Source organism: Phocoena phocoena, chromosome 7 (genome assembly GCF_963924675.1).
Source record: "Phocoena phocoena chromosome 7, mPhoPho1.1, whole genome shotgun sequence".
In the NCBI taxonomy this organism is placed as follows: domain Eukaryota; kingdom Metazoa; phylum Chordata; class Mammalia; order Artiodactyla; family Phocoenidae; genus Phocoena; species Phocoena phocoena.
Window position 1 is genome coordinate 99,757,766 of NC_089225.1, and position 27,642 is coordinate 99,785,407.

General features: G+C 44.5%; 1 protein-coding gene across 1 annotated transcript in view; it reads left to right on the plus strand.

Moving 5' to 3' along the window:
- SGPP2 (sphingosine-1-phosphate phosphatase 2) overlaps window positions 1-27,642 on the plus strand; it is a 121,535-nt gene that overhangs the window by 37,510 nt on the left and 56,383 nt on the right. The window contains exon 2 of the mRNA XM_065880180.1: window positions 7,489-7,647. Within this exon, the coding sequence (XP_065736252.1) occupies window positions 7,489-7,647 (159 nt within the window). The remainder of the gene's footprint in view (window positions 1-7,488; window positions 7,648-27,642) is intronic.

Below are 27,642 nucleotides of genomic sequence, written 5' to 3' on the forward strand. Positions count from 1 at the left end.
CCAAAGGAACCAGCTTATCTCCCCATCCAGGGCTTAGCTCAAATGGCCCCTCCTTGGAGAGCACCTCCCCAGCACATACATATCATTTGGTATCACTTGATCCTGCTTTAATTTCATCCTCGGGCTTATTGCTAAATGAAATACTCTTGCTTATTGTCATTCTTCCATCACTAAAGTGTAAGCAGTGAATGAATGGTCTGTGTAGGCATGGCATCTCTCCAGAAAAGGTTTGCCACCTTCAATTTTTAAAAAAATGTTGGTACATAAAAAAAAAAAAATGTTGGGCATTGCTTGGTTTGTACTTGGCGTGTTAACATGCTAGTTGGTGTCTTATAATAGCTTCGAGTGTTTATTTTGCAAATATTCCACCTCTGCAGCGTGTAATGGCATGCCCACCAAAGCCTATTCTTTCAGAGAGAGGTAGCAGGACCAAAACCTCGCAAAGTGTAGGCTCTAATGAAAGTGGCATCGAGTTCCTTAGATCTGCCCTTCCTAATCTTTAGGCTCTAGATTACAAATTCTGGATGAATGTATGCTGAGCGTGAGAATCAGAGAGCAAGGCTTGCAGAGTTTTAGTTCTGAATCGACTGCCTTTCAGGACACTGCCCCAGCCATGGAAGGCGTTTCTGGGTAGGCCCCCGTCTCTGTAAATGGCTGTCAGTCTGGAGACCTAGGCTGATGCCCCTTTTCTCCCACAGCCCCAAGCACGTGAAGCAATTCCCACCTTGAAGAATAATGCCAAGGGGACAACCCTTGGGAGCTGATGAGAAGAATCAGTGTGTAGGCTGAATGTACAACACATGTAACTAGAAATCACAAAGGCTTTCCCAAGTTGGGTTAAAAAAAAACAGTTTAGGGACTTCCCAAGTGGCGCAGTGTTTAGGAATCCGCCTGCCAGTGCAGGGGACATGGGTTTGATCCCTGGTCTGGGAAGGTCCCACATGCCACGGAGCAACTAAGCCCGTGCACCACAACTACTGAGCCTGTGCTCTAGAACCTGCAAGACACAACTACTGAGCCTGTGTGCCACAACTACTGAAGCCCGCGTGCCTAGAGCCTGTGCTCCGCAACAAGAGAAGCCACCACAATGAGAAGCCCGCCCACTGCAACGAGGAGTAGCCCCTACTCGCCACAACGAGAGAAAGCCTGCGTGCAGCAACGAAGACCCAGAGTAGCCAAAAATAAATAAATAAAATAACTTTATATAAAAAAAGAAACAGTTTAGCGCTTCCCTGGTGGCGCAGTGGTTGAGAGTCTGCCTGCCGATAAGGGGGACACAGGTTCGTGCCCCGGTCCGGGAAGATCCCACATGCCGCGGAGCGGCTGGGCCCGTGAGCCATGGCCGCTGAGCCTGCGCGTCCGGAGCCTGTGCTCCGCAACGGGAGAGGCCACAACAGTGAGAGGCCCGCGTACCGCAAAAAAAAAAAAAAAAAAAGAAACAGTTTAGAATTGCAAAAACCATTGATATTAACGGAATACTCTCCTGTGAGTTTTTATCTTAAAAATAAAGCAGATTGCTGCCCCTATCTTAGCAAAGAACATAATGGCAGCTGCTCCTGCCTGCAGAGCCAGAGAACCTTGTTTCCACGCCAGGATTCTGATGGTGGTGCAAGAGCCCTTTTTAGGGAAATGAGGTTTCTTTTTCTGTACCGTGATGGTCTGAGAGGTTAGGAATGCTTCTCAAGCTTCATGACTCCTTAACTAATTTTGGACTTGTCATCTAGGAATTTATGCAGACCCTACCCGGATGAAGGGAGGGAGCCTGGGATGGCTTCTTTCTTTCCGCGTCGTCAGTTGGTTGTTTGATCCGCTGCTATTTCATCGGGACGCCTCTTCTTGTGGCCTTCCCATTAGTACCTTTTGTGGTTGAGGGGTGCGCCTGGGCTCAGTTCCTGCATGTGGACCGCTGTGGGATCCTCCGTAGGATTCACTAACTGTTCCCTTCCGGTTTCTCACCAGCATTTTTACTTGTTGCTTTTTTTTTTAAATTAAATTTATTTTATTTTATTTAACATCTTTATTGGAGTATAATTGCTTTATAATGGTGTGTTAGTTTCTGCTTTACAATACCTGCTGCTTTGATCACATTATCTTACTCTCTTAAAACTCCCGTTGGGGCTTCCTCTAACACTGAGAATTAAACCTGAGAACCTTCCTTTTGGGTTTAAAAACCCTTCACTGGGGTGTCCTTGTTCCTTGCTACTCAAAGTTTGGTCCATTGGGGGGCAATCGGGCAGCATATGCATCACCTGGGAGCCCATTAGAACTTACGACCCTGTCGCAGGTGAACTGCATCAAACTCTGCATTTTAAACAAGATCCAGGTGAGTTGCATGTGTGTTATAATTGAGAAGTGCCTTATGGGAAATCCTCACCGCCAGCATCGTCATTCACAGCCGAGAGCTAGGTCTTTGTGAGACGTTTCTCTGCCAGGCTTTGACCAGAACGCCTTGCACACACCAGCAACAACCTCTGGTTTAATCTTCCCAGCGTCCTCCTGTGGTATGTACTGTTATTATTCCCATTTGCAGAAGGGGAATCTGAAGCCCCAGGAGATCAAGTCATTGGCGTGAGATTATTCAGGTAGTGAGTGTTGGAACAGCCTGGATTTAATCCAAGACACTTTGCGTCCAGAGTTTGTGGACGCAAAGTTTGTCCACCAGCTCTGCACCCTCCCCTCTTCCTGGGCTCTTTTCTCCAGGCCACTTTACCCTGGACCCACTTGCCTCTTATCGGTCTGTAGAACTTCTCTAAAGCAAAGCCACGGTGAATGAAATGATGTTTGGTGTGATCTATAAGAGCTCTGAGTCCTAAAGTTATTTTTAAGTAAGACTGTGCTGTACCCTGTACGGATTTGATCTCTCTCTCGGCCAAAGAGAATGAGCTCCTTCTACTGATTGCAATTAACATGGCTGCTGGGAGCCTTAGATACTACCCTCCCCGATGTGAATTCCTTCCGGCTATGTTGAGATAGAGTGGTATCTCAAACTTGACCTTTGGAAGAATATTTGCATTTACAGTTCTAATCTAAAAAAAATGGAGATAAGTAATTTGACTTTGCAGAGACATTGGTCCAGAGTTTATCGAGTCCTTTAAAGACCTCAAAGTCAGAATGCCTATAGCCTGTGTTCTCAAGGCCAAGAGTTACAGAAAGGTGGTATGTGAGGTCGAGTACAGATTAAGGTCGGCGGTTTCCAAACTGATTACGGAACTGCTCTGAGGGGATATTCCAGAGAAAAACTTGGGGGTTGGGATGGGGGTGTGCCTGGCCTGAAATAGGGGTTCCCTGGGACCCTCCTCACTTTCGACCAGTTGGTTTCAATCTTTTTATGTAATAGGTCCTGTGGTAACATTCTGTTTAATGGGCCTTTCCCTACTTAAATTTTCTTTTTGTATATTAAAAGCCAACTGAACTAATCCTACTCCATCATTGGCAGCTGAGGCCGTTTAGGTTCAGAAAGGCGAATTGACTTCCCCAAGGTCACACATTGTTTTGGCTAAAAGCAATTTTTTTTTTTTTTTTGCCGTACACGGGCCTCTCACCACCGTGGCCTCTCCTGTTGCGGAGCACAGGCTCCGGACGTGCAGGCTTAGCGGCCATGGCTCACGGGCCCAGCCGCTCCGCGGCACACGGGATCCTCCCGGACCGGGGCACAAACCTGTGTCCCCTTCATCGGCAGGCGGACTCCCAACCACTGCGCCACCAGGGAAGCCCTTTTTTTTTTTCTTTTAATAAATTTATTTAGTTTTTCGACTGTGTTGGGTCTTCGTTGCTGCGCGCGGGCTTTCTCTAGTTGTGGTGAGCGGGTGTTACACTTCGTTGAGGTGCGCAGGCTTCTCATTGTGGTGGCTTCTCTTGTTGTGGAGCACCGGCTCTAGGTGCGTGGGCTTCAGTAGTTGTGGCTCATGGGCTGTAGAGCGCAGGCTCAGTAGTTGTGGTGCACAGGGATTAGTTGCTCCGCGGCATGTAGGATTTTCCCAGGCCAGGGCTCAAACCCGCGTCCCTTGCATTGGCAGGTGGATTCTTAACCACTGCGCCACCAGGGAAGTCCTAAAAGCTATTTCTTGTACTCCTCCTTTGACAGCTCGAAAGCTGGGTCAGCTACCAAGTGTGCTAGGCATTCGCTTCTTTTCTGTCTGGGTCTGCCCTTATTCCAGCCAGTGGTGCTGACCTGGCCGTATTTCCTTTGCATTTAGGACTCCTCTGTGTGCACTTGGAAAAGTAAACACTGTTCAGGTGTTTCGGGGCAGACCTAAGTCAAGGCGTCGTATATTCTCAGCGTTCTTTGTCTTCATCTTGGGGTAAATCTGTACCGCTCCCTTTCGGTCATGACTTAGTTATGCATTGAAGGCAGCCTTGCAGAGAACAGGGACTACTCTTGTATCTGCAAAATAGAGCAGCTGTTCTCCCACCCAAACCTTAAGTTACCAAAAGCCCCATTTTAGGAGAATGTGCATTTGAGAAATTTGTGACCAAAAGGGAAAGATGGCATTGGGAGACTGAGATCATGTTTTTTATCCCCACCTGCAAAACCGTTTTCCTTTTTCACTTTCAAGAAAAGAAACCAGGAAATCAAATAGACAAATGAGAATATCAGTGACACTTGGCAGTTAGTAATAATGGCTATCTGGGTAATTTCCATCTTATCATCCCTTGTTTACCAGAAACTTCTTTGGCTTTGAGGCAGGTGATTGGTATACTAAGAGGTATTTTATTTCTAAAAGTAGCTCCTCTCCACTAACCTGAATGTTCAGTGCTTTTCCTGATCTTTTGTCTAAAAATTAGCTGCTAATCACTGACTCCTGAGTCTGTGCTGCAGAAACACGGCTCCACTGCCTGGGATGTCAGCTCCTTGGGCACGACCAGTTCTACAGAATGGTCTACAGTTCTCAGTTTTATCTCCTCTTCTCTCTGCCATTCACTTTACCTACCATTTCTATTTCTAACCCCGGTTTCTTTTCCCTCTAACTGCTCCTGATGCGACCAACACATACCCTGAAACTGAAATTCTTATTTACAAAGATATATTGAAGTGATACACACTGAGATTTCCTACAAGGGGAAATTAGATTATTGTCCTGAAAAGACAAGTAGTTAACTACTTTACTTACACTACATATAATTCTGAAGAATTTGGAAGAAAATATTGGCTCTCAACCTATTTAATTACATATACAGAGATGTTATCTAAAAGCTCCTTTGGCTGCCCTATATACATGTTGATATTTTTAACTTCACCTTTGCTTTTTGTTTCTAAAGAAGATTTAGAGAATATTTAGCTCTCTACTCAAAAACGAAAAAAGAAAAAATAGAGCGTTTCTAAAAATTAAAGAGAGTTCCTAAGAGAATGTAAAAGGCATGCCTAGAGATATTAGTTAGCGATATGTAATACTAAAGCAGTTTGCTGTCATCCGTGCCAGTTTTTTCGATTATTTACTAGGATGAAAATATTGAACTTGGTCTCAGTTAAGCCTCTAGGGTAGAGAATGGTTGTCGCTGAATATTTATAATGTCATATAACACTGGGGTACCATGAAATGACACGAGGGAGGGGTTTGACCCTTGTCAAAGTTTGGCAAATATTTTCCTCATAAAGCTTCAAAGCAGGACAGATTACCAAGTGTACCTGACAGCTGGTGCCTTAAAATAACTAATTTTTACGTGAAAGACGTCGCTTCACAGGATTTGCCCCAAGGTCAAGCCTGTTGGATGTATGTTTATAAAACAGAATCTGCAGAGATTAGTCCTCATAATAGATAATGAGACGGAGAAGGAGGGAGGGAGGAGTTTGTCATTTATTCATCTCAGTCCCTTGACCTTGTTTTGCACATCTAACCATAGTATCTTGGCAGAGAGGTAGAACTATACACTTCCTTATTTAATTCATTTTGTGCATTATTGTCTTTCCACCTTACGATGGATCCGTTCTTTCTCCTTTGAATTCACTTAGAAGTAACGTTCATCCCAGTAGAGAGATGAACTTCTGGCTTACGTTGTATGCTCACTCTGACTAGCATCTTCCTCCCAGGTAGCGCCATGTACTGCTTGGTTTGAGGCTGAATTTTTGAACATAACCGTGACTGGTTTACACGAATCCAGATATGCCTCTGGAGCCGAGGGCAGTGTCGACATAAGGCTTTTTTTTTTTTTCCTCCCTGCCTGCTACCAGGATAACAGGATGGAGAAGGATGATAGAAAATGGGAGTGCATTTTTAGCAGGCCCCGTGCCCACTTGCTGTGTTTCTTGCACCATCACTGTAGTGGGCCGACTTGACGAATCCCATTTAAAAGGTAAATTACAAACATTCATCTGCAAGCGATTTTTCTAAAGTCTTCATGTTAATTTCTTGTTGCTGCAACAAATTACCACGAACTTAATGGCTTAAAACAACACGTATTTATTCTGTGGATACAAAATATACGGGGGTCAGAAGTCCAAAACGGTTCTTATCTGGCTGAAATCGAGGTACCAGCAGAGCTGTGTTCCTTCTGGAGCCTCAAGGAGAGGATCCTTTTCCTCACTTTTTCCAGCTTCTAGAGGTGCCAGCATCCCTTGACTCACGGCCCCTTCCTCCATCTTCAAATCACTTTCTGCCTCTTGACTCTTCCGCCTCCTTCTATTAGTTAAAGATCTTTGTGATTCCACTGAAGCCACCTACATAACCCAGGGTAACCCCTCAATCTCGAAATCATTAATTACATCTGCAGAGCCCCTTTTGCCGTGTAAGGTAACATCTTCGCAGGTTCTAAGGATTAGGAGGTAGACATCTTTGGGGACATTCTCCTGCCTAGCACACTCATAGACCCACACAGTGTGTGCTAGCGGAGTTCACCTCCCTTGAGTTTCTAGCCCTCTGTGGACACAGGAGAAAGGTTTGGGTTTTTTTGTGTATCTTTCCCTGATATTTCTGTCTTGGATGTTACTAATTTAATTTTAGGAAGAATTAACATCATCTGTGTTTGTGTAGACACCTGGGGGTTGATAGATGTTCAGTAACACTGTAGGCTGCTAGTACTGATACTGTAATTACACAAGGGGAGAGGAGGTAGCACCTTGGCAATTGAAACCCTGTGATTCGTAGATAGAGGGTTTTTTTTGTTTTGTTTGGGGGGCCACATCTAGGGGCATGTGGGATCTTAGTTCCCCCGACTAGGGATGGAACCAACACCCCCTGCAGTAGAAGCAAGGAGTCTTTGGATGACCAAGGAAGTCCCTAGGTAGAGGTTCTTATTTTTTTTAATTTATTTTTACATATTTATTTATTTGGCTTCGCTGGGTCTTAGTTGCGGCATGGGGGACTGTTTCAGTTGCAGCATGCATGCGGGGTCTAGTTCCCTGACTAGGGATCAAACCCAGGTCCCCCTGCATTGAGAGCATGGAGTCTTAACCACTGGACCACCAGGGAAGTCCTTAGATAGAGGTTTTTAAAACTTGCCTTATAGTGACCTGTTCAATGAACTCACAGAGTCTTCTATTTTGTCTTTTAGGCTTATGTACAGAAGTACATTGTGAAGAATTATTTCTACTATTACCTATTCAGATTTTCAGCCGCTTTGGGACAAGAAGTGTTCTATATAACATTCCTTCCGTTCACTCACTGGAATATTGATCCTTATTTGTCCAGAAGACTGACCATAATATGGGTTGTAAGTATTATTATTACTTATGAACCAGTATTACTTCTACAACAACTACCTGCTTTGGGATTCAAGTACTCTGCATATATGCTCTTTATTAAAAATCACTTAGAGTTGAATTTTTACCTGGTTTACTTTGGGAAAATGGAAGAAAAGATTTAAAAGCTATGCGTGAATAAGACTATGAGAGAGGAAGAGATGATGTGCAGGAAAAGGACCTTTCTGAGAATCCATGAAGGGACATAAAATGCTTCCTCCCAAGAAACCCCTTTTAGTAAAATTTGATCAGAAACAAAATAGGAGCTGTTGACTAATAATTCCTAGTGGTATTAAGTGTAACCACCCCATGTCTATTGGATACACAAAAGCATGTAAGGCAGGGCAACTTCTCTGAGGAAGCTTGTAGTATTGTGGGGGCAGCCGGCGTATACACGAAAACCCAATGATAATTCTGGGTGGAGAGGTGGAGCCCCTTCTGATGTTTTGTTCGGGACCCTATCGTTGAACTTTGTTCAGGATCAAATAAGTCCTGACTTTTATTTATTTGATTTATTTTTGGGGCCGCATCGGGTCTTAGTTGCAGCACGCGGGGTCTTTGTTGAGGCATGCAGGCTTCTCTCTAGTTGTGACGCGCAGGTTTTCTCTTCTCTGGTTGTGGTGTGCAGGCTCCAGGGCAGGTGAGCTCTGTAGTTTGTGGCATGCAGGCTCTCTAGTTGAGGCACGAGATCTCAGTAGTTGTGGTGTGTGGGCTTAGTTGCCCAGTGGCGTGTGGGATCTTAATTCCCTGCCCAGGGATCGAACCCTCGTCCCCTGCATTGTAAGGTGGATTCTTTACCACTGGACCACCAGAGAAGTCCCTGATTTTTTTTTTAAACTGGGGGAGATGGTGGTTATTTGCAAGGCTGCAAGGCATGCTGCCAGCATCCGGACCCTGGGATCAGGTAGGCCTGGGTTCAAGTGTAGCTCAGCCACTGCACTTGTCCATGTGCCCTTGTCCTGAGCCTGTAAAATGGTGTTAATGCACGTCTCCCAGAATCGTCATGAAGACACGTAGGGTATGGCCTGGTGCACGCAAGGACTCTGCAAGTCCCCATAAGCGTGCTAACACATGGTGATGAGTCCAAGAAGGTGAAAGAGTCTTAAAGATCAACCAATTTTTAGGTCAAAGATGGTTTAGCCGGGAGAGGGGGCTTCAGGGACAAGGTTGCCAGCGCGGCTGTTTCCCTGACTCAAGATTCTGCTCTGAAAACAGCTTCAGAAGTGCCTGGTCAAGAAATATTTTAGATTCCACATATAAGTGATATCATATGATATGTCTTTCTCATTCTGACTTACTTCACTTAGTATGATATTCTCCAGCTGCATCCATGTTGCTGCAAATGGCGTTATTTCATTCTTTTTTATGGCTGAGTGGTATTCCATTTAATATATGTACCACATCTTCTTTATGCATGAACCTCTCTACGAAACAAACAGGACTGGCAGACATAGAGAACAGACTTGTGATTGCCAGTGTGGAGGGTGGGGAGCAGAGGGAAGGACTGGGAGTTTGGAATGAACAGAGATAAACTAGTATATACAGGATGGATAAGCAACAAGGTCCTACTCTATAGCACAGGGAACTGTATTCAACATCCTGTGAGAAACCATAATGGAAAAGAATATGACAAAGAATATATATGTGTATAACTGAATCACTTTGCTGTACGGTAGAAATTGTAACACAACATTGTGAATCAACTCTACTTCAGTTAAAAAAAAACAGAATAAAAGGAGTGCCTGTTGTATCTAAAGAAGCTGGGGTTCTCGGGCGGCTCTGCTCTGAGAAGCCGTGGCTGCACCCCTGGTGCTTTTATTTTTCTCATTTGTAGAACAAGTGAGAGGGGCCTTGATCAGGAGGCATAAGTGCAGATATCCTAAAAGGCAGGGCAGAGGAATAAAGCGGTGAAGTGCTGGGTGGGGCACCTGGGGCATTGGGAGTGGCTACCCCTTACCTCCACCTGTGCCTGAGAGAGGCAAGACAGGCTGGTGTGGTCAGATCTCTTTTTCATGTGAAATCTTTAAATGTAGGGCTTACATTTTTAAAAGCTCTATATGCCAGTTGAACAAAGAATCCTTTAAGTCTAAACTTCCGAGGCTTGGTTTGAAGCCTCTGGCCTTGAAGAACAGCTAAGGTCCCTCGGGCTCATGGTTAAGATTATTTGGCCCTAGATTCTTCCTATTTGCTCCTTTTCTCTCTCAAACTACAAGCCACTTTTTCCTTTCTCCATCCCTGTCTCCCTTCCAGCCCTCTTCTGAAACCTAGCTTCTGTCTAAAAGTGTGATCCAACGAGAATCTGCAAAAGCACAGGCATCTTGCAAGAGATGTACATGAGTGCGGTTGTTCCTCTCCCTCCGCAAGCGGCTTCCGTTCCTGCAGGGTGGTGATGTCCCCGGGAGGAGCTGGGGGAGGAGAGACAGGGAGCGGGGTGCAATCCTTCTGTTCTTAGGACGTGAAAATGCACCCAAGACCCGTGGTGCTTGAGCTTCTTTTCCTGTCATTTATTTTCTGAGATACCAAAAATATATATATCTCCAACTTTTATGGTTGTCAAGTGGGGCAAATGATGCAAAATACTTCTAGTAACCTGGGAATATCTTATACTGTGTACAGTCAGCTCAAGGCCAATTATCTTGCCCACCGAGGGTGGAAAACTTTTCCTGAGGGGCCGGAAAGATCTTTAGACCTGATGGGAGGCAGTGGTTAGGGGACTCAGATTGTCATTATGGGTTGTTATTTTTCGCTTTGGAGTCCTCATTTCAAAGGGCTCAAAAGATTTTCCATTTGAGGTAGAATTACCAGTCTTTTGTCAGAGAGTGGGCAAATAAAGTCTTTACTTGAGAGAGGAAAGAGCACCCTTTGACTATGCAGTTTGTCCTGAGCTTTGGCGATGTGCTATTTGCTCTCAGAAATGGGTGCATGGCCAGGTCCAAAAGGCCCCCATGCGGAGAGGTATGTAATTCGTATCAGTGAAGCAGTGTGTGCATTCCTGGCAGTTCCGGTGGAGGGAATAGTGGCCGGTCCAAGGGGAGGATGGAGGGAGGGAAGGAAGAAGGGGCAGAGGGAGAGAGGTAGAGGCTGGGGTGGGTGGGGGAGGGTTCAGAGGTGGGAAAGGTGTTTGCCTTGTGTTCTGCTGTGGAGATAGATAATAATGAGAGAGGCTTGGTTTGGCTCCAGTGTTGAAAGTGGGTGGAGGGAAGGAAAATTCCCGATGGTGTTGGCAGTTGGGAGGGAAGGAGGGGTGGAGACGGGTGAGATTCTTTTGGGCAATCAGCTCCCTGCTGAGGCAGCCTGTCTCCTGTAAGGGATATCCCTAAATTAGTGGCTGCCTCTTTAAGGGGTGAGGGTGAAGAAATGTTAATTATATAAGGGGCAGAATTTGAAGTCCCCTAGCTTTAAACATCTTTTCTCACCCAAAATCCTTTGGAAGGCAGCTGTGTCCGAGAGTGCCAAACCTCTTGACAAATTTCATGTTAATTCGACAATTGTCATTGGATGAAGTCTCAACAGGTTTTATTGCTTTTAAAAATAATTTTTTATATTAGGGGTGACTCATACTGTCTGAAGTAGCTTAGCAGAATTTATGGTTATATTAACTGTTTTCTCATCACAATCATAATTGTTCCTCTTGTCTGTTGCACCTCTCATTGCTTTTGCTGGCATCTGTGTTCATTATTTGATCTTCGTAACAATGGGTTGGTATCATTTTATAGATTGGGATAGTAATACTTCAAATAATAATAAGCCATATTATATGTTGAGGACTTACTACACATGCCACTCAGTGCAATAACGCTTTACATATTTTACCTAATTTAATCCTGCCAGCAATCCTGAGAAGTGATTATTGCCAGTTTTACAGATCAGGGAACTGACATGCAGAGAGGATCACTTTGGATTAAGTGGATTTGATCCTGTCCCCGAAGGCCTCTTGTGCTAGAGAGGGCCCCCACTCAGTTTCAAGCATTAAAATGACTTGCCCAAGGTTCTCTTCCATTGCATATTTGCTATGGTTGTATTTCAGGTTTGCCTGTATGGCATTTATTAACTCCATCTACTACTTAAGTGTCTTCTGTAGGCCCTTCTTGACAAGTCAAATGTATCTTATCCCAGAAAAGTTAGATAAGCTTTTTTTTAATTAGCTGAAAAACATCAGTGAGGTATTTTCTTCTGTCACTTATCAAGGTTTTTAACCTGTCATTGGATTCAATAGAATCTTCGACCTTGGGACAGAAAAGGCCATGAATGGGTTATTCATTAGATGCTCATGAAGAGATGTTATAGGTGGTGCTTCACAGGGAGTCACTGCCCAACTGAGTGCTTATCTGATCTCCTGGCTTCCACTGTGGTGTGGTGACAGCCCCACCCAAAAGAAAATAGTACTGCTTGTGTCTTAAAAATGTTAGAGGCAATTTCGTTGAAACTGCATCGTGTTCAGCTTTGTAACATGAGGCAAAATCTCACTTTTTGCTAAAGTTATTCTCCATTTTGTAGAATAATGCAAATATCGATACCACAACTGGCCCGTGGGAGGCCCATCTTCTCTATTCTTATGATACTTACATCCTGCCTCTTTTCACAGATCTTGCATGGCATTCAAGATGAGATGCAAGAAAAAATGGGAAATGTAGGTAAAATCAAAATTAGGGGGAATACAGATAGAATAGGAGATGAATGCCTAAAGTTGAGCCACGAATTTCTTTCAACTTTGTCTTGACTAATTTTAAATGAAACGACATTATTCACTAGGGAAGAATAGGCTTATTCCTCAGAGGGGAAACCTCCTGACACATAGTATTGATAGAATCATTAAGGATAGTGATGCATGTTGCCAAATTGTATTCCTAGGAGTGTTGTTTGCTATCAGTACCCCTGATCAGCTGTGTGAGAGTACTCCTTTTGACTCTTCCTCATAACCTTTGTGTGTTCTCATTTTTTCAATCATTGCTGATTAAACCGATGAAAAATGGTACCTCCATTAATTTTCATATATTTTTAGTGAAAATGAAAATATTTTTCAGACTTTCATCAGCCATTTGTGTTAACGCTTGTGAATCGTCAGTCTTTTGAGTATATTTTTAAAGGGCTTTAAGTTTTTAATTGCTTTTCAGCAGTTGTAACGTAAAATGTATTCAACTATTGATCTTCCATGTCTCAGAGGCAATGCGCCTTTATATATAAGATTTTTAGAAATTTAAGATTTTGAGAAATGGTATGTAAGTTTATGGTATCAGCAATAGTGACCTAAGAAAATCCCTTAAAATTGAATTTCAGTGCTTTTATGCTGGGTGTTCACTTTAGTTTTAGGCGCAGACCTCACCACTCCTTGTTGCCCTACCTTTTGTGACCTCCCTGGCCCCTTTAATTTGAATTTGGGACTCCCATCTTCAGGCACTTAATCTTTCTGGCCTGCAGTTTCCCTGGCCACAAAATAGCTTACTCAGGAGAAACCAGCCCTTAGAAAACCTGATTCTTTTTTTTTTTTTTTTTTTTTTTTGCGGTACGCGGGCCTCTCACTGTTGTGGCCTCTCGTGTTGCGGAGCACAGGCTCTGGATGCACAGGCTCAGCGGCCATGGCTCACGGGCCTAGCCCCTCCACGGCATGTGGGATCTTCCCGGACCAGGGCACTAACCGGTGTCCCTGCATCGGCAGGCGGTCTCTCAACCACTGCGCCACCAGGGAAACCCAGAAAACCTGATTCTTGCTGCCTAAACTGCAGGAAGGTTTAAATTTGTCTTGGAGTTTTTCCTTGTCTTTTTTCCCCATTTGTAAACACTTCTTTTACCTAACATCAAAGGATACAGTCTCCACCATTCTAACCCATGTGTGGTTATTTTTAAGTAATGGTCATCCTATGCAAACTGTTCTTGAATGTTGAAGATCTGGTTGCTTCTGAGAGTTTCTGGGCAGGGTTAATCTCTCTTCTGATAATTCGTGGGGTGTTTTTGTTTGTTTGTTTTTTTTAAAGTCCCCTCCATCCATTTTAATTTATGGCTTTTGATGATCTCCTTGAATGGAAGCAAGGAGTGTTCATGTCAGGGGAGGGGGGCTGCTTCTACCTCTATCAGCAGCTTTGAGGTTTGGTCAGAGGTTCCTGATCCTGAAATACCATGAAAGGAACATGAGGCTGATGTTTATAGGGTGTTTTTTTGGTTTCCACTCAAACTAGCTCAGGAAAGGGGGGATTTGTTGTAAGGTTTCAAAGAATCCCGTAGGAGCCAGAACCTCACAGGAGCTGATGCCAGTGAACAGCTAGGTTTCTGCTACAGTTAAGCAATTGCTCCAGGATCTGCTTCTTTACCTCCTGTTGCCAGCTGGTAACTTCCTGTCTTTTAGTTCAGAGTTGCCGGACAGTCTGACCCAGCTCACTGTGTAGCACAACTCCATCCATCTCGGGGTCAGTGCACATGTTCACTGTATTTCATCCAAGCAGCTGTGTCGGGGGCGGCGATAGACAATGAATTGGAGCACAGAGCCATGGGCCAGGTTGAAACATCAAGAGACTTGGACTATAATCGTAGCGGTGAAACCTTGCTCGAGCCACTTCATGATTCTGACCTGCAGCATCCCTAGCTTCAAAATGAAAGGACCCAGCTAGAGAATCTTTGGAGGCATATAACATGGTCATGACTCTTCTTTATACGTTCGCTATGTGACACTTAAGAGATCCATCCATGGCATGGAGTAAGGGGGCAAAGAGTAAATGCTGGGCAGGGCAGGATAACATTAAAAAAAAAAAAAAAAAAAGGCCTGTCATCTCTTCTGCAGACCAAATGCTAACGCGGTTTTACATATTTTGTACTGGGAACCCCTCAGTATTAGACAGTACATTAGAAATGCATATCAAATCCACCGCTAAATATTTGTTAGGTAGTCTGCTGTTTTGTGTTCAACACGATCAAAGGAATGCTTTAAGAGGAAATGCTGAACTGCTTGGTGACTGTAGATTCCATTTTTATGTACACTCAAAATCCCGGCCATAAGGAAGTCATAACAGCAGAAGGTTCCTCTTGGCAGGTCCTTCCGTTCCTACTCTTTTTTTTTTTTTTCGTTCCTGCTCTTGCAAGTCAAATTAACTTGTGTTGGAGAGCTTGAGTTTAAATGATGGATTTTACATCTCTCACGTTCTGGTTATTGAAAGCTAGCTAGCTGGTATCTACATTATAAAGTAGAACTAAAATTTATATTTAAATTGTGCCTATGATCTAGTGTCTAACTGCAGCAGAGTCTAGGGTATTATTTTATAAACAGTTCCATAAATTGGTTAAGAGGTAGCTTTATGATTAACGTGTCTAAATGCAGTGGTGTCTCTTTGGATGTGGGCAGGCTGCCATCTGGCTGTGTCACAGGGGAGTCTCTGAGACTGGGTAAGAGAGGAGTGCAAAACAGCCTGCCCCATCCCTGTAATTCACAACCCTTAGACAGGGGTCAATTTTAGTGCCAAAAGATGACTTTTAATGTGCTTATCTCCTAATCCTCTGTTTAAATCACTACCACCATTCACTTCAAAAGATTGCCCTGCTTGTTAAGTTGGTTCTTGCTTGAGATTAATGAGTCTTGAGAAGTATTCAACAATGGCCAGATTGTAACCCTCACTAACTTGCACTGAATGAAATGGAATTAGGTGTCAGAGATTCTGCCCAGTTCCTCTGAAGTAGAACCTTGTCATTTAGCCTTAGTTAAATATTAAGTAAATGTCTCTAGGGTGTTTGTTATGCAAACTGGATTGATTTGGTTTTAAAACACAACAAGGAAATGTTTTGGTTTTAGTGTAGCTTTAAAAAAAAAAACAACCACCTTGAAAACTGGACTCAACAGATGTGATCTCTCTGATTATCACCATCATTACCTGAAAAATGATCTGCCCCTCCCCCCGTTTTTGATGATGACTGGAGAATGTACCCACAATTTTCCCTAGCTCTTCTGCCACCCCACCCTCACTACTGTCCCGATTTTCAACCCCCTAAGACTTTCAGTGCTGGTTTTGGGTTTGGTTTGGTTTGGTTTTGATTGAGCAGAATTGTAATCCTCCCACACAGAGACCAGTGCCCCTGACTCTCACCCCTGAGCATCACTTCTAAATGCTTCACTTAATTTATCTCAGGATGTGTGATTACTTTCAAGCTTAGCTAGGTATGAGATTGTTTGAGACACCAGGCCTGGAGGCGCAGGGTATCTTTAGGGTGAAATTAGTTTGAATCTGCTAAGACAATGCAAAAAGAAAAAAATTAATCATTTCATACAGAGTTTGGATATGCAGTTAGTCTTTCTCCTCTCCCTTTGGTTTTATCGTAGCTTTTAATGTCTTATCAAGAAAAACAAATAGTCTTTGCCAAGTTATATCCAGACCAGAAACCAAGGCACATCCGGCAGGGCAGAGCTTCAATTCACTTTCTGAATTCAGCTGGAGTCTAGGACCAGGCCTGAGGCTGCTCTCCCCAACTGCCTGCAGGCGAATCAGTCCCTAGGGGGTCTTTACAAAGCACCCTTCTGGACTGGACCTTGTCCCAGATTCTCTCCCATTCATTTGCAAAACAAAGGGAAGGAAAAATGAGCTAATCAATAGGCCGCTGGGGGGCCTTTCTTGCAGAAGAAATTTTCAAATAAAATCTTAACAGTGCTCTGTTTTTTTAACCAATCAATTCCATTTGCAAAGCTGCATTCTTGCTTTTTTTTTTTTTTTTTTGCGATACGCGGGCCTCTCACTGTTGTGGTCCCTCCCGTTGCGGAGCACAGGCTCCGGACGCGCAGTCTCAGCGGCCATGGCTCACGGGCCCAGCCGCTCCGCGGCATGTGGAATCCTCCCATACCCGGGCACGAACCCGCATCCCCTGCATCGTAAGGCGGACTCTCAACCACTGCGCCACCAGGGAAGCCCTCTTGTTTTTTTTTTTTTTTAATTAATTCATTAATTTATTTTGGGCCGTGTTGGGTCTTTGTTGCTGCGCGCAGGCTTTCTCTAGTTGCGGTGAGCCGGGGCTACTCTACATTGCGGTGCACGGGCTTCTCATTGCAGTGGCTTCTCTTGTATAGCATGGGCTCTAGAAGTGCAGACTTTAGTAGTTGTGGCACATGGGCTCAGTAGTTGTGGCTCTCGGGCTCTAGAGAACAGGTTCAGTAGTTGTGGTGCACAGGTTTAGTTGCTCCACGGCATGTGGGATCTTCCCAGACCAGGGCTCAAACCCATGTCCCCTGCGTTGGCAGGTGGATTCCTAACCACTGAGCCACCAGGTAAGTCCCAAAGCTGCATTCTTGAATGGGTGTGATTCTCACAGCAGCTGCCTTCTGAGCCTTCTCTACCTGCCAGATGCTTTACATACAAGAACCCCATTTCACAGGTGAGAATACTAAAACCCAAAGAGTAGTTAAGTGATTTACCCACAGGGACACATCTAGTAAGCAGAATAGGTACATCTGTCTCCCAACCCCATCCATTCCTTTCCAGTGCACCATCTTGCCTCAAATGGCTAAATTCTTTTTCCCCCCAACCCAGTTAATTCAAGATAATAATTGCATTGGGCCTATTTGGTTGGAAAAGCTCCATATATTATCACAGCCTCGTTAGCAAGTGCCCTATATGTGTAGCAGACTCATGTCACAGGTTCCCCAGGCATTTGTCCTGCAGTTCTCTGTGCTGTAGTCCCTTGTGTCGCCCCTCGCTTGTCAGACTGTGTGTCCCAGACTCTTTACCCTCCCCAGAAGGCCAGGGCATTACAGGGACCTGGGAGCGGAGAAGGGCTTTGGTACCTTTGTTGGGGGCAGGGAGTAGGGGAAGGCCTGATGAGGCTGACCCCGCGGGCTCGTTGGGCCGAGGCCCACGTTCCACTTCCTTATCCAGTTCTGTAAAGAGCCCAGTGGAAAAGGAGGAGTAGGGAAAAATGGGCCTTTGTCCCACGAGGAGGTGGGGATCTGCGCTATGGGGACAGTCCTTCCCTGAGGAGCCTCTGGTGGAGGGGGGTGGAGCCTTGCACCCCTCAGCAGCTCTCCCATAGGATTAGGAAGTGGCCCCTATGCTGAGAAGGGGAAGGAAAGGTTTTTCCCAGCTAAGTGCTCTACCAGTTTACAGCTGGAGAGGCCATACTGTATTTTGGCCTCTGGAATTTTCTGGAAGCTAGAGAGGTAGTAGACAAACCCAGTCTTGTTAACCTCATGGCGGTCACCTCTCTTCTTCCCTCTCCTTTCACCAGGGCAGCCCTGGGGCTTCCCTAGGTGCGCCCTCTGCAGCCCCTTCTCCCCAGTGCAGACTACAGCCTTGACCTCCATTCCTTTCCTTCCAGGCCCAGCTGCCACCAGGCACCAGTCAGCCCTGTTGAACCAGTGGCCTCAGTGGGCCTGGTGGCCGGGAGGCTTTGTGTTTGCTTGGGGGGAGCTGGGCCTCAGCCATCTGAGGGTTAATCTGGGAAACTGAGGCTGACCTCTGACCTAGGGTGCCCTCTCACTTCAGCCTCTTGCCTCTTGCAGCAGGCCTGGTGGTGCCCGAGGCCCAGCCCCAGTGCTCTCCTCGCTGGGCTGAGTCCAACTCGTGTGACCTTATTATGTCCCCTGTGAGGCGGAGTGAACATATTTTCAAGGAGCCACAGTCTGACTGCTTATGAACAAATAACACTGTAAAGGTCCTAAACGGGAGCAGAGCCTCTGCACCAGCCTACGGCTCTGTGTGCGGCCAGCCGTAGTCACCTTACTGAGTTCCAGCTGGGTGCTGGACTCGGGGCCGTGGACCCTGTAAACATTGTGGCGTGAGGCATAGGCACTACTATTGTCACTTTAAAGGTGAGGAAGCAATGTGGAAAGGCAGCCAAGTTGGTGTAGCCAGTAGGGAGCCGACTCAGGATCTGAGCCCGTGGCTGTCTGGTGCCAGAATCCTGGTTACAAACCGCAGCCCTCAGTCACTATTTTCCTTAATGGTGTTAAATATAGCCGAGCTTTTTTGTGTATTAAACATGCCCAATTAATTTTATTTTTCATTTTACAAGTAGTGAACTGTGTTAATAAAAAATTGAGAAAAGAAAAAGTTCCCTAAATCCTACCACATTTATTGATTTGAGGGTGATTCCCCTTTTCCTTCAATTTGCCTGCTTGTCTCTCTATCTATGCACTGTTTGATCACAGGACACAATTTATATGATACTTTGTGATAAATGGTTTGATAGAACATTAAACATGACTTGGGGTTCATGGTGCCTACCTAAGAAAAGGAGGGGAATGAAACGGGGATGACTCGTGAATCTTTTAACCTAAAAGAAATCATTGAATCAAAGGATAGTTTCGTTACCTTATGAATTAGAAGATTGGGATTCTAATCCAAGTGAGAATTGTTCCACCTCTATTTTACATAGTATATGTTTTAGTGAAATAGAGGGAGACGCCTTGTAGTTGGGGGAGATGGCCAAGCTGGGATGGGCTCATAACTGCTGGCTGATACAGGTGGGTAATCAGTTAGTCCAGAGTTACTTAATAATTAGCCAAGTGGGACTTCGCTGGTGACACAGTGGTTGAGAATCCGCCTGCCAATGCAGAGGACACGGGTTCGATCCCTAGTCTGAGAAGGTCCCACATGCCACAGAGCAACTAAGCCCGTGCACCACAACTACTGAGCCCCTGTGCCACAACTACTGAAGCCCGCACGCCTAGAGCCCACGCTCCGCAACAACAGAAGCCACCACAGTGAGAAGCCCACGCACCGCAACGAAGAGTAGCCCCCGCTTACCGCAACTAGAGAAAGCCCACAAGCAGCAACGAAGACTCAACGCAGTCAAAAATAATTAATTAAAAAAAAAGATAGGGCTTCCCTGGTGGCGCAGTGGTTGAGAGTCCGCCTGCCGATGCAGGGGACACGGGTTCGTGCCCCGGTCTGGGAAGATCCCACATGCCGCGGAGCCTGTGCGTCCGGAGCCTGTGCTCCGCAACGGGAGAGGCCACAACGGTGAGCGGCCCGCGTACCGCAAAAAAAAAAAAAAAAAAAAAGTCACTTGGCTGATTTTTCTTTTATCTCTGGCCTCAGTTTGACCATCTCTGAAATGTGGAGTTGAACAAAATGACCTCTTTTATTTTGAAAGTTTTACGATTATATAAATATTGATGGTGATGTGTTTTTTAAGATACTCTTTATAATCATATGCTCCGGTTTCAACAGTGCATCTGGCCCTATACAGTTTCCCCCACGTGACCTCCACACAGGTGGGTTGGCTCCTACCAGTTTTTTTGGGGTCTCCATGAGGAACACTAGTTAGTGATTCTCTGAAAAAAGTCTTGAGACCCTTCGTTGGGCCCACCAGATCTGAATCGCTAGAAATCACTTGGCCCTGCAAATGCACACCAAGGGAGGGAGAGTTTGGTGAGGGTTAAGGGCTGCAAACATTAAGCGTGAGCGCGTGTGTGTGTATGTATGTGTGTGTGTGTGTGTGTGTGTGTGTGTGTGTGTGTAAGTAACAGGGAAGAGCCAAATCTGACTACATATCGGATCTGTTTCTTTTACTTTAGCGTTTGCTTCCTGTCGCTTTTGTTCACTAAAAGGATACTGTCTATACATAATGGCCTGCCTTGGGGAACCCTGCCCCTCCGCCTGAATGTTAAACCAAAGTGCCTTTGTTCAGGGAAACATCCGGACCCTGTCCACCTGTGGATGGCTGCAAGAAAGAAATTAACACACCCCCTCCCCGAGGCTGGCTATTCCAGGGGGTATTTGCAAAACTTATGGCCTTTTTACTTTACTTCCTCATCTCCTCCCCCTCTCTGTGCTATAAAAGAAACTGGCATCCAAACCCTGATAAGACGGTTATTTTGAGACTTTAGTCTGCCATGTTCTCGGTCTGCAGGCTTTCCGAATAAAGTCGTCTTCCCTGCCTCAACACCTCGTCTCTGATTCATTGGCCTGTCGTGCGGCGAGCAGAGCGAGCTTGGACCTGGTAACGTGTGTGTACACATAAAAATCCATTGTTTGCATTGCATATGCTCCAATTTAACTAGAAAAAGATGTTATGTTTTTATTCCTCTTAGAATTAAATTTCTTCTGGCATTCACAGGCACTGAAATCAGGAGGGAAAAAAATGTTTCGATTTGAAAATGTTTTTCAAATACGTAGCAATTCGACTCTAGGGGTTCGGACACGCTTTTTCCAGAAACTCGAACTTGGAAGTTAACAACTGAGAAGCAGTAAGCTGGCTTCCTTTTAAACTAACACTGATCAGCAAATAAAGGCTAAATGAGTGAAATAAGAGAGCTGATTTCTTTATTAGGCCATAATAGGAGGTTTAGTCAAAGGAGAAAATGAAACTCTGGTTTTAATACTAACTCTACATGGCACAACTGTAAAGGGGCTGCCACTGGACAGGAGCCCTTCCCAGCCTGACCATGCCCCAACGAGGGCTTCTTTTTTTTTTTTTTTTTTTGCGGTACGCGGGCCTCTCACTGCTGTGGCCCCTCCCGTTGCGGAGCACAGGCTCCGGACACGCAGTCTCAGCGACCATGGTTCACGGGCCCAGCCGCTCCGCGGCATGTGGGATCTTCCCGGACCGGGACACGAACCCGTGTCCCCTGCATCAACAGGAGGACTCCCAACCACTGTGCCACCAGGGAAGCCCCGAGGGCTTCTTAAACCTGGGTTATGTGAAATAATAGTTGAGGAGTTTTCAGCATTTGTCTACATAATTGGGGAAAATATTCAGCCAGAAAGAATGGATACAGGGCAATGGATTGAACTGCTCTCCAGTTTTCTTTAGCCAACAAAGACCACAATGGGGCTGTCTTATGAGAATTCATTAAAAAAAAAAAAAAAGATCCGGGAGCTCATTCACTTGGGTGAGCGTTCCAAACAAGCTCTTTGAGGCTTTAACCCACTGGGGGCTGGGTCCAGAAATTTAAACCTGAATTTGTACTGTAGAAAGCTCTTCAAATGTGTAAGACTGGGTTTTATGCTTAAAAAAAATGTCTACTAATCTACAAAGAATGCTAGACTATTTCCCCTACAGGGCAATCAAAAGGGTGTGTCTTTAACACAAAAAGGATTAAATCATTATAACTCTGTCAAGAGGCTGAGTTTCAGAAAACCAGGTGCCTGTCTTTATTTAAAACATCTCAGATGCCTAAAAGGATGTCTAAGCGTGTGTTAATCTGTTATCTAGCTCTCTTATGGATGTTAATTTTGTGTAACCGTATATACATTAATGAGGAATATATTTTAAGGAAAATGTAATAGAGGTGTAAAACCACCTAGAGCCTTTTTAGTCTGTTATCTTTAAGATTAAAATATAAAGAGCCATGCATGGGATGTGCTTGGTAAGTGGAAGAGTTTTTGTGGTGGAAGTTCTAGAAAACTCGAGGTGAAGGGACACCCGAATCAAACCTAGACAATGTTAAATACTCCTTTGTGGTCACCTGGACATTTTTCATCCTTTGCAACCTGAAATTCTGAGACTATGTATATTTAAACACTGGACATTGATCCAAGCAAGAAGACAAGCATAGTAATTGTTTTTTTAAAACAATTTAATTAAAAAAAAAAAAAAAAAACAATTTAATTAATTAATTTATTTATTGGCTGTGTTGGGCTTTTGTTGCTGTGCGCGGGCTCTCTCCAGTTGCAGTGAGCGGGCTCTCTCCAGTTGCAGTGAGCGGGGGGCCACTCCTCAGCCGCGGTGCACAGGCCTCTCACCGCAGTGGCCTCTCCCATTGCAGAGCACGGGCTCTAGGCACATGGGCTTCAGTAGTTGTGGCTCGCGGGCTCCAGAGCTCGAGCTCAGCAGTTGTGGCGCATGGGCCCAGCCGCTCCGCGGCATGTGGGATCTTCCCGGGCCAGGGCTCGAACCCGTGTCCACTGCATTGGCAGACAGACTCCCAACCGCTGCACCACCAGGGAAACCCCAAGCATAGTAATCTTTTGAAGGTGTGTCCTAAAACATCTTCTGAATCCTGTATTTTTACGGATTCAAACTCAGGTCTTCACTTGTAGTTTTTTGTTCGGTGGTCTTATAACCCTGAGCCTAATTCATTAGTTATCACCAGTAATGTAATATCCCATCCCTAAACCATTTACTTCTAGCTGATGCCAAAAGTGCGGCCTCTGTGCACCAGTGCCGAATCGAGTCTCGGAGACAAAGTTTTGGGTGAAGTAGAAAAGAATTGCTTTGCCAGGCAAAGGGAGACACGTGGGTTCATGCCCCAGAAAACTGTGTGTCCCAACCTGGAAGGCTTTGGTGAGGATTCTTATAGCAGTGGTTCAAGGGTGGGGTTGCTGAGAAGAATTAGGGTGTGTGCAGGGCATGCACTCCTTTAGCTGGCCTCAGGTCATGGAGGCTGAACAGAAAGGCTCCCATGCCCAGGAGCCCCATAGGGTCCTGCTTGGTTTCATAGGTGCACCATAGCCAAGTCTGATGTGAAAACGTGCTTGTCTCTTGAAATGATGAGGTGATATGAGGGTGCATTTGGTCTCACACCAGCGCTCCGTCTCCACTGTAAGAACAGCTGGATGTAACTCTGTAGAAGTAGGTTCTGTAGCGTATCTGTATCTAAAATGTGATGTCAGGAGCATGTAAATAAGAAAGAAGTTCCATGAGTCAGTCATTGTTTCTAAAAATAAGGTTTTTAAAAAACATACAACTCCACAGATGGCAGAGCACTTCCAAACATATTTTTATCTCAATCCAACATCATTTTTGTAAGCTATTAATATCTACATTTACATAAGATGAAACTAAGGATGAGATATTAATATCACCCAGACCTCATTCTCACTCCAGCCCTCTTCTTACTTCATCATCTTGTGTCAAGCCTAAAATAAAGGTTCTCTTTGAAGCAAATGAAGAATCTTTGAAAAGGGCCTAATAAGCTAGACAGTGGGTGGTAGATTTAGAGAGAATATTGGTGGGTGGGAAAATGCACCCCTCATGAAAGTTCAAAGGAAAACAATTGTACAGCTAGCATCATAAGATAGGTTGCATAAAGCTGAGCAGGATTTAAAGACATTTAAACATTCAGGAAAGACTGGACCACTTTGGGGGTCGGGGGGTGGTTCTTTTAATTTTAAAGGAAAGTTTGCTCCTTTTCACTCAGTGCTGGAAGTCTTGGCTTTACCTCGTGTCAGCTTCTCAGGAAGCCCCCGACAGCTCTCGCTCAGCTGGCCCTTGTTGACTGAAAAAAAAAATACACAATGTGAGAGTTGTGAGTTAAGTTATATTTGGGGCAAAATGAGGACTGTAGCCCGGGAGGCAGCATTTCAGACAGCTCTGAGAAATTGCTCTGAAGAGGTGGGAGGTGGGGAGGTCAATATACATGTGATTTTGGTGAAGGGGGAGCGCATGCAATCAGGCACATATTTTTTGCAGAAGTTTACTGCTAGTCACAAGGAGCAGACGTCACCGTGAAGGATTTTAGTGCTTTTCTAGATCCGAGGAGATGCAAGAATTGGGCTCATAAAATCTTCTCCTGAAAATATCTAACTGTCTGAAGACCCGTCCTTGCCAGTTTTCCTAGAGCACAGAGTGCCTCATTCCTGGTCTCTACCCTGAACTCCTTTCAGGGGGTGTTGAAGGTCAGCAGCTGCAGTGGCTTATAATCTGATCCTTGTAGAGGTAGATGGCAAGTGCCAATTTGTAGGTGACACCCTCAGCCTAAGAGTCGCTGATGGTTTGAGAGCCTGAAGGGGTTTGCCGTTGTCAGAGTTTATCTTAAAGTACTTTCACCCTTTTGACATCTACATTTTCTCCTGCAAATCAAAACCTGATTAGATAAAGCCCTAAATACACTCTTTGCTTAAAAATAAAAGAAAGAGGTGACCCTGCTGAATTTTACCAGGGCCCTGTCTATACTCCTGGAAAACAGAAACCACGAAGATAATTCACCCACCCTTTTGTGTTCTAGGAATGATTTACTACCAGGAACCGTCCTTCCCCATGTGACTTAGACAAGACTTACAGGTCCCCCACCACTCCCCTTGTTTACCTGTGACAGGGTCAGTCACGGACCCTCCAATTCCCACTCTTTGCCTTATAAATGATTTGAACTCCATCCCCACCGGCCAATCTGGACAAAACACCTGCTACCCTGACTTGACCAAACTTAACCAAAGTTAAGCTTCTCTCCATTGCCAGACCCCTGAATTTTGACCCATTCTCACGCAGCCAGCACACAGCCCCTCCCGAGGATAAGCTGACCTCAGGGTAAACAAGCTCTGATCTACTGTCCTATCCACCTCCCCACACCCAGGAAACATCTTTCCAGCCTTGATCATCCCTCTCTATAAAAGAAAAGCCCTTTTCTGCCCGGTCTTTGAACACTCACAGGTCTTATGATCAGAGAGGTCTCCCAGTTGCAATAGTCCTTTCAACTAAAGCTATCCTTGCCTGAATCCAGATAGTTTTTTGTTTGATAAAGACAATAAGGAAGCAGAGGATTCCACCTGGGAGTCCCTCCACGTGCTGTACTACAGTTCTCACTTTCCAAGATCGTTCGCGGCAAAATTTACTCTGTGTTTACTTCCCTTTAAGCAACGTACAATCTTTGGTATTGCAGAATAGCTTTCAGGAAGGCATTTGAATTCTTCCTCTAACCAAAGCACCATTTGAAAAACAAAATGAAAAGGAGTCATTTTGCTTAGGTTAGTATTTCACGTACACTTGAGACTAGATAGCTGCTCAAACACAAAGGGATTTCCTAACTTTGTAGTTATAGCTCCAAATCACAAGCGTCAGAGATAACTATACTCAAATGTAACTACAAAAGCAACTTCCACCCCCCAATATTTATTTTTATTCTCTCTCGCTTTGTCTATTTTAGAGCTGGCTTTCCCAGCATTAACTAGAGACGTTGAGAATTTGCTGTAAGGTACCTCCTTCTCAGCTGTGTCCAGTCAGTCACCTTGTTTTCTTATTGTTTCTAAGGAATAAATAGTCCACAAAAAATATGGGTTTTAAGGAGTGCTATATCATTTAAAAATAATACATGGGAAGTCAGTTTTAATTCTATTAGGACACCCAGGCTGTTGATTAACTCTATCAAACATGTATTCTACTTTGTGTACCAGTTAATCCAAGGACCTTAATTTAACCAGTTGTATGATCAGGTCTGTAGTAGTGAAGCACGGAATATTTTCTCAGTCCTAAATATTCTAGTATATAACTTAGAAGTTATATTCTAGGATTTACAAAGTATTGAAGAAGTTGTCCCATAGTATTTTTTTTTTTTTTTTTTTTGTCCCATAGTATTTTGTATACTGGCTACAAGCCGTTAAGTCCCAAGTTGTTTACCAATAGAAGTGACTTCTTTTCTCTAATTTTTTCATGAGCTTGGGATATCCAAAGAGCAGGACTTTTAAACCAAAACATCTGAATGATCTTCCTTCACACAGGAAGATATGAAACAGAAAAGCTACAAAATAAAAACAACCAACTTAAAACAGTTCATGTCCATTAGGTCTTCACTTCTCAGATGGAGTAGTGAACAGAGTGTAATTCTCCAGGGAGCCACAGTTTGCGCATTTATTCATTTAGTAAAGATTTTTGGTCTATACTGGGCACCTGTAATTTTAGATTTCCAACAATTCTGGAAACGTTCCCTCACTTCAAGCCTGCATCATCTTTATTTTGCATGCTCATGTTAACCATCTAATGAGTCTCCTTCCAGCTATCTTATGACCTTCAGATACATCCTCCCCACAGCATGGAGAATGACCTATCTCAGGAGCTGCAGTGGCGCAATCGGTATAGCATGTGGTACTTATATAACGTGACCTATCTCAGATGCAAGTATGACCATGAACCACTCTTTAGAACATATTAATGTCCAAGCACCTTAAAATTACCTATAAGGGCTTTCATAGTTGGACTTCTGCCTAAATCTCTACCTTTAACCCTTCCCCCTATCTGTTCTCTTCCGTGGAATCACAGAACTGCTGACAACTCCCACTCCCACGCCAGTTCCCGCACTGCAGACATATCCACGCTCTACTTTATACTTCCTTCCTATTGTTACTACTGCCTTGCATGCCTTCACCTGCTTCAAGTCTCAGCAAAGGCATTGTCTCTAGATAAGCCACCTTGAACCTTGTATCTCTATTCCCTACTAGATGGTTATTTATTGTTCCTTGAACCTGGCATGTAGTAGCAACACAATAAATAATTATTGAATAAAATAAATAAAGCCTGTTTCTACAAAGAGGATTTAAGAGCTGTCCTCGTAGAGGAAACAGATGTGAAGAAGTAATTACAGTTCAGAGTGCTAAAGATACATTAGAAAATTCTACAGAGTGCTAAGGGAGCAGCCTAGAGAGCTTTTTATTTTTTATTTTATTTTATTTTTTTGTGGTATGCGGGCCTCTCACTGTTGTGGCCTCTCCCATTGCGGAGCACAGGCTCAGCGGCCACGGCTCACGGGCCCAGCCGCTACGCGGCATGTGGGATCCTCCCGGACCAGGGCACGAACCCACGCCCACTGCATCGGCAGATGGACTCTCAACCACTGCGCCACCAGGGAAGCCCCTAGAGAGCTTTTTAAAATGGAATTGTTCCCCATCTTGAGTGGTTCCCCGGTGACCCTGATGGAAATTCAGGACACAGATTTGGTCAAGATTTCACCAAGGTTTTTTCAGTATGAAAGTAGTAGTTCTATATGTTTCTGAACTGTGAAGAGATCTTTGAACCAGAAAGCAGATTTTATTTGCCTTTTGAAAAGAGCCTCAGGTCTCTTTCTTATTTTGTAATTGATGAGCAACAACTATTAAATTTCATTCATTCATTTAAGAAACATCTGACAAGGGCCTATTATGAAATACTGTGCTAAGTGCTGGGGATTAAGCAACGAACAAGACAGACTCCATCCTGCTCTTCTGAGGTTTACTTGTAGGCAAAACAGAGAGTAACAAGTAAATCAATACAGAAATCAAGGATTATACGACTGTTGTTTGAGATACATCAGGTTGAGAGCAGAGACCTACTTTAGAGAAGGTGGTCAAGAAAGGGTACTTGGTGCTAGT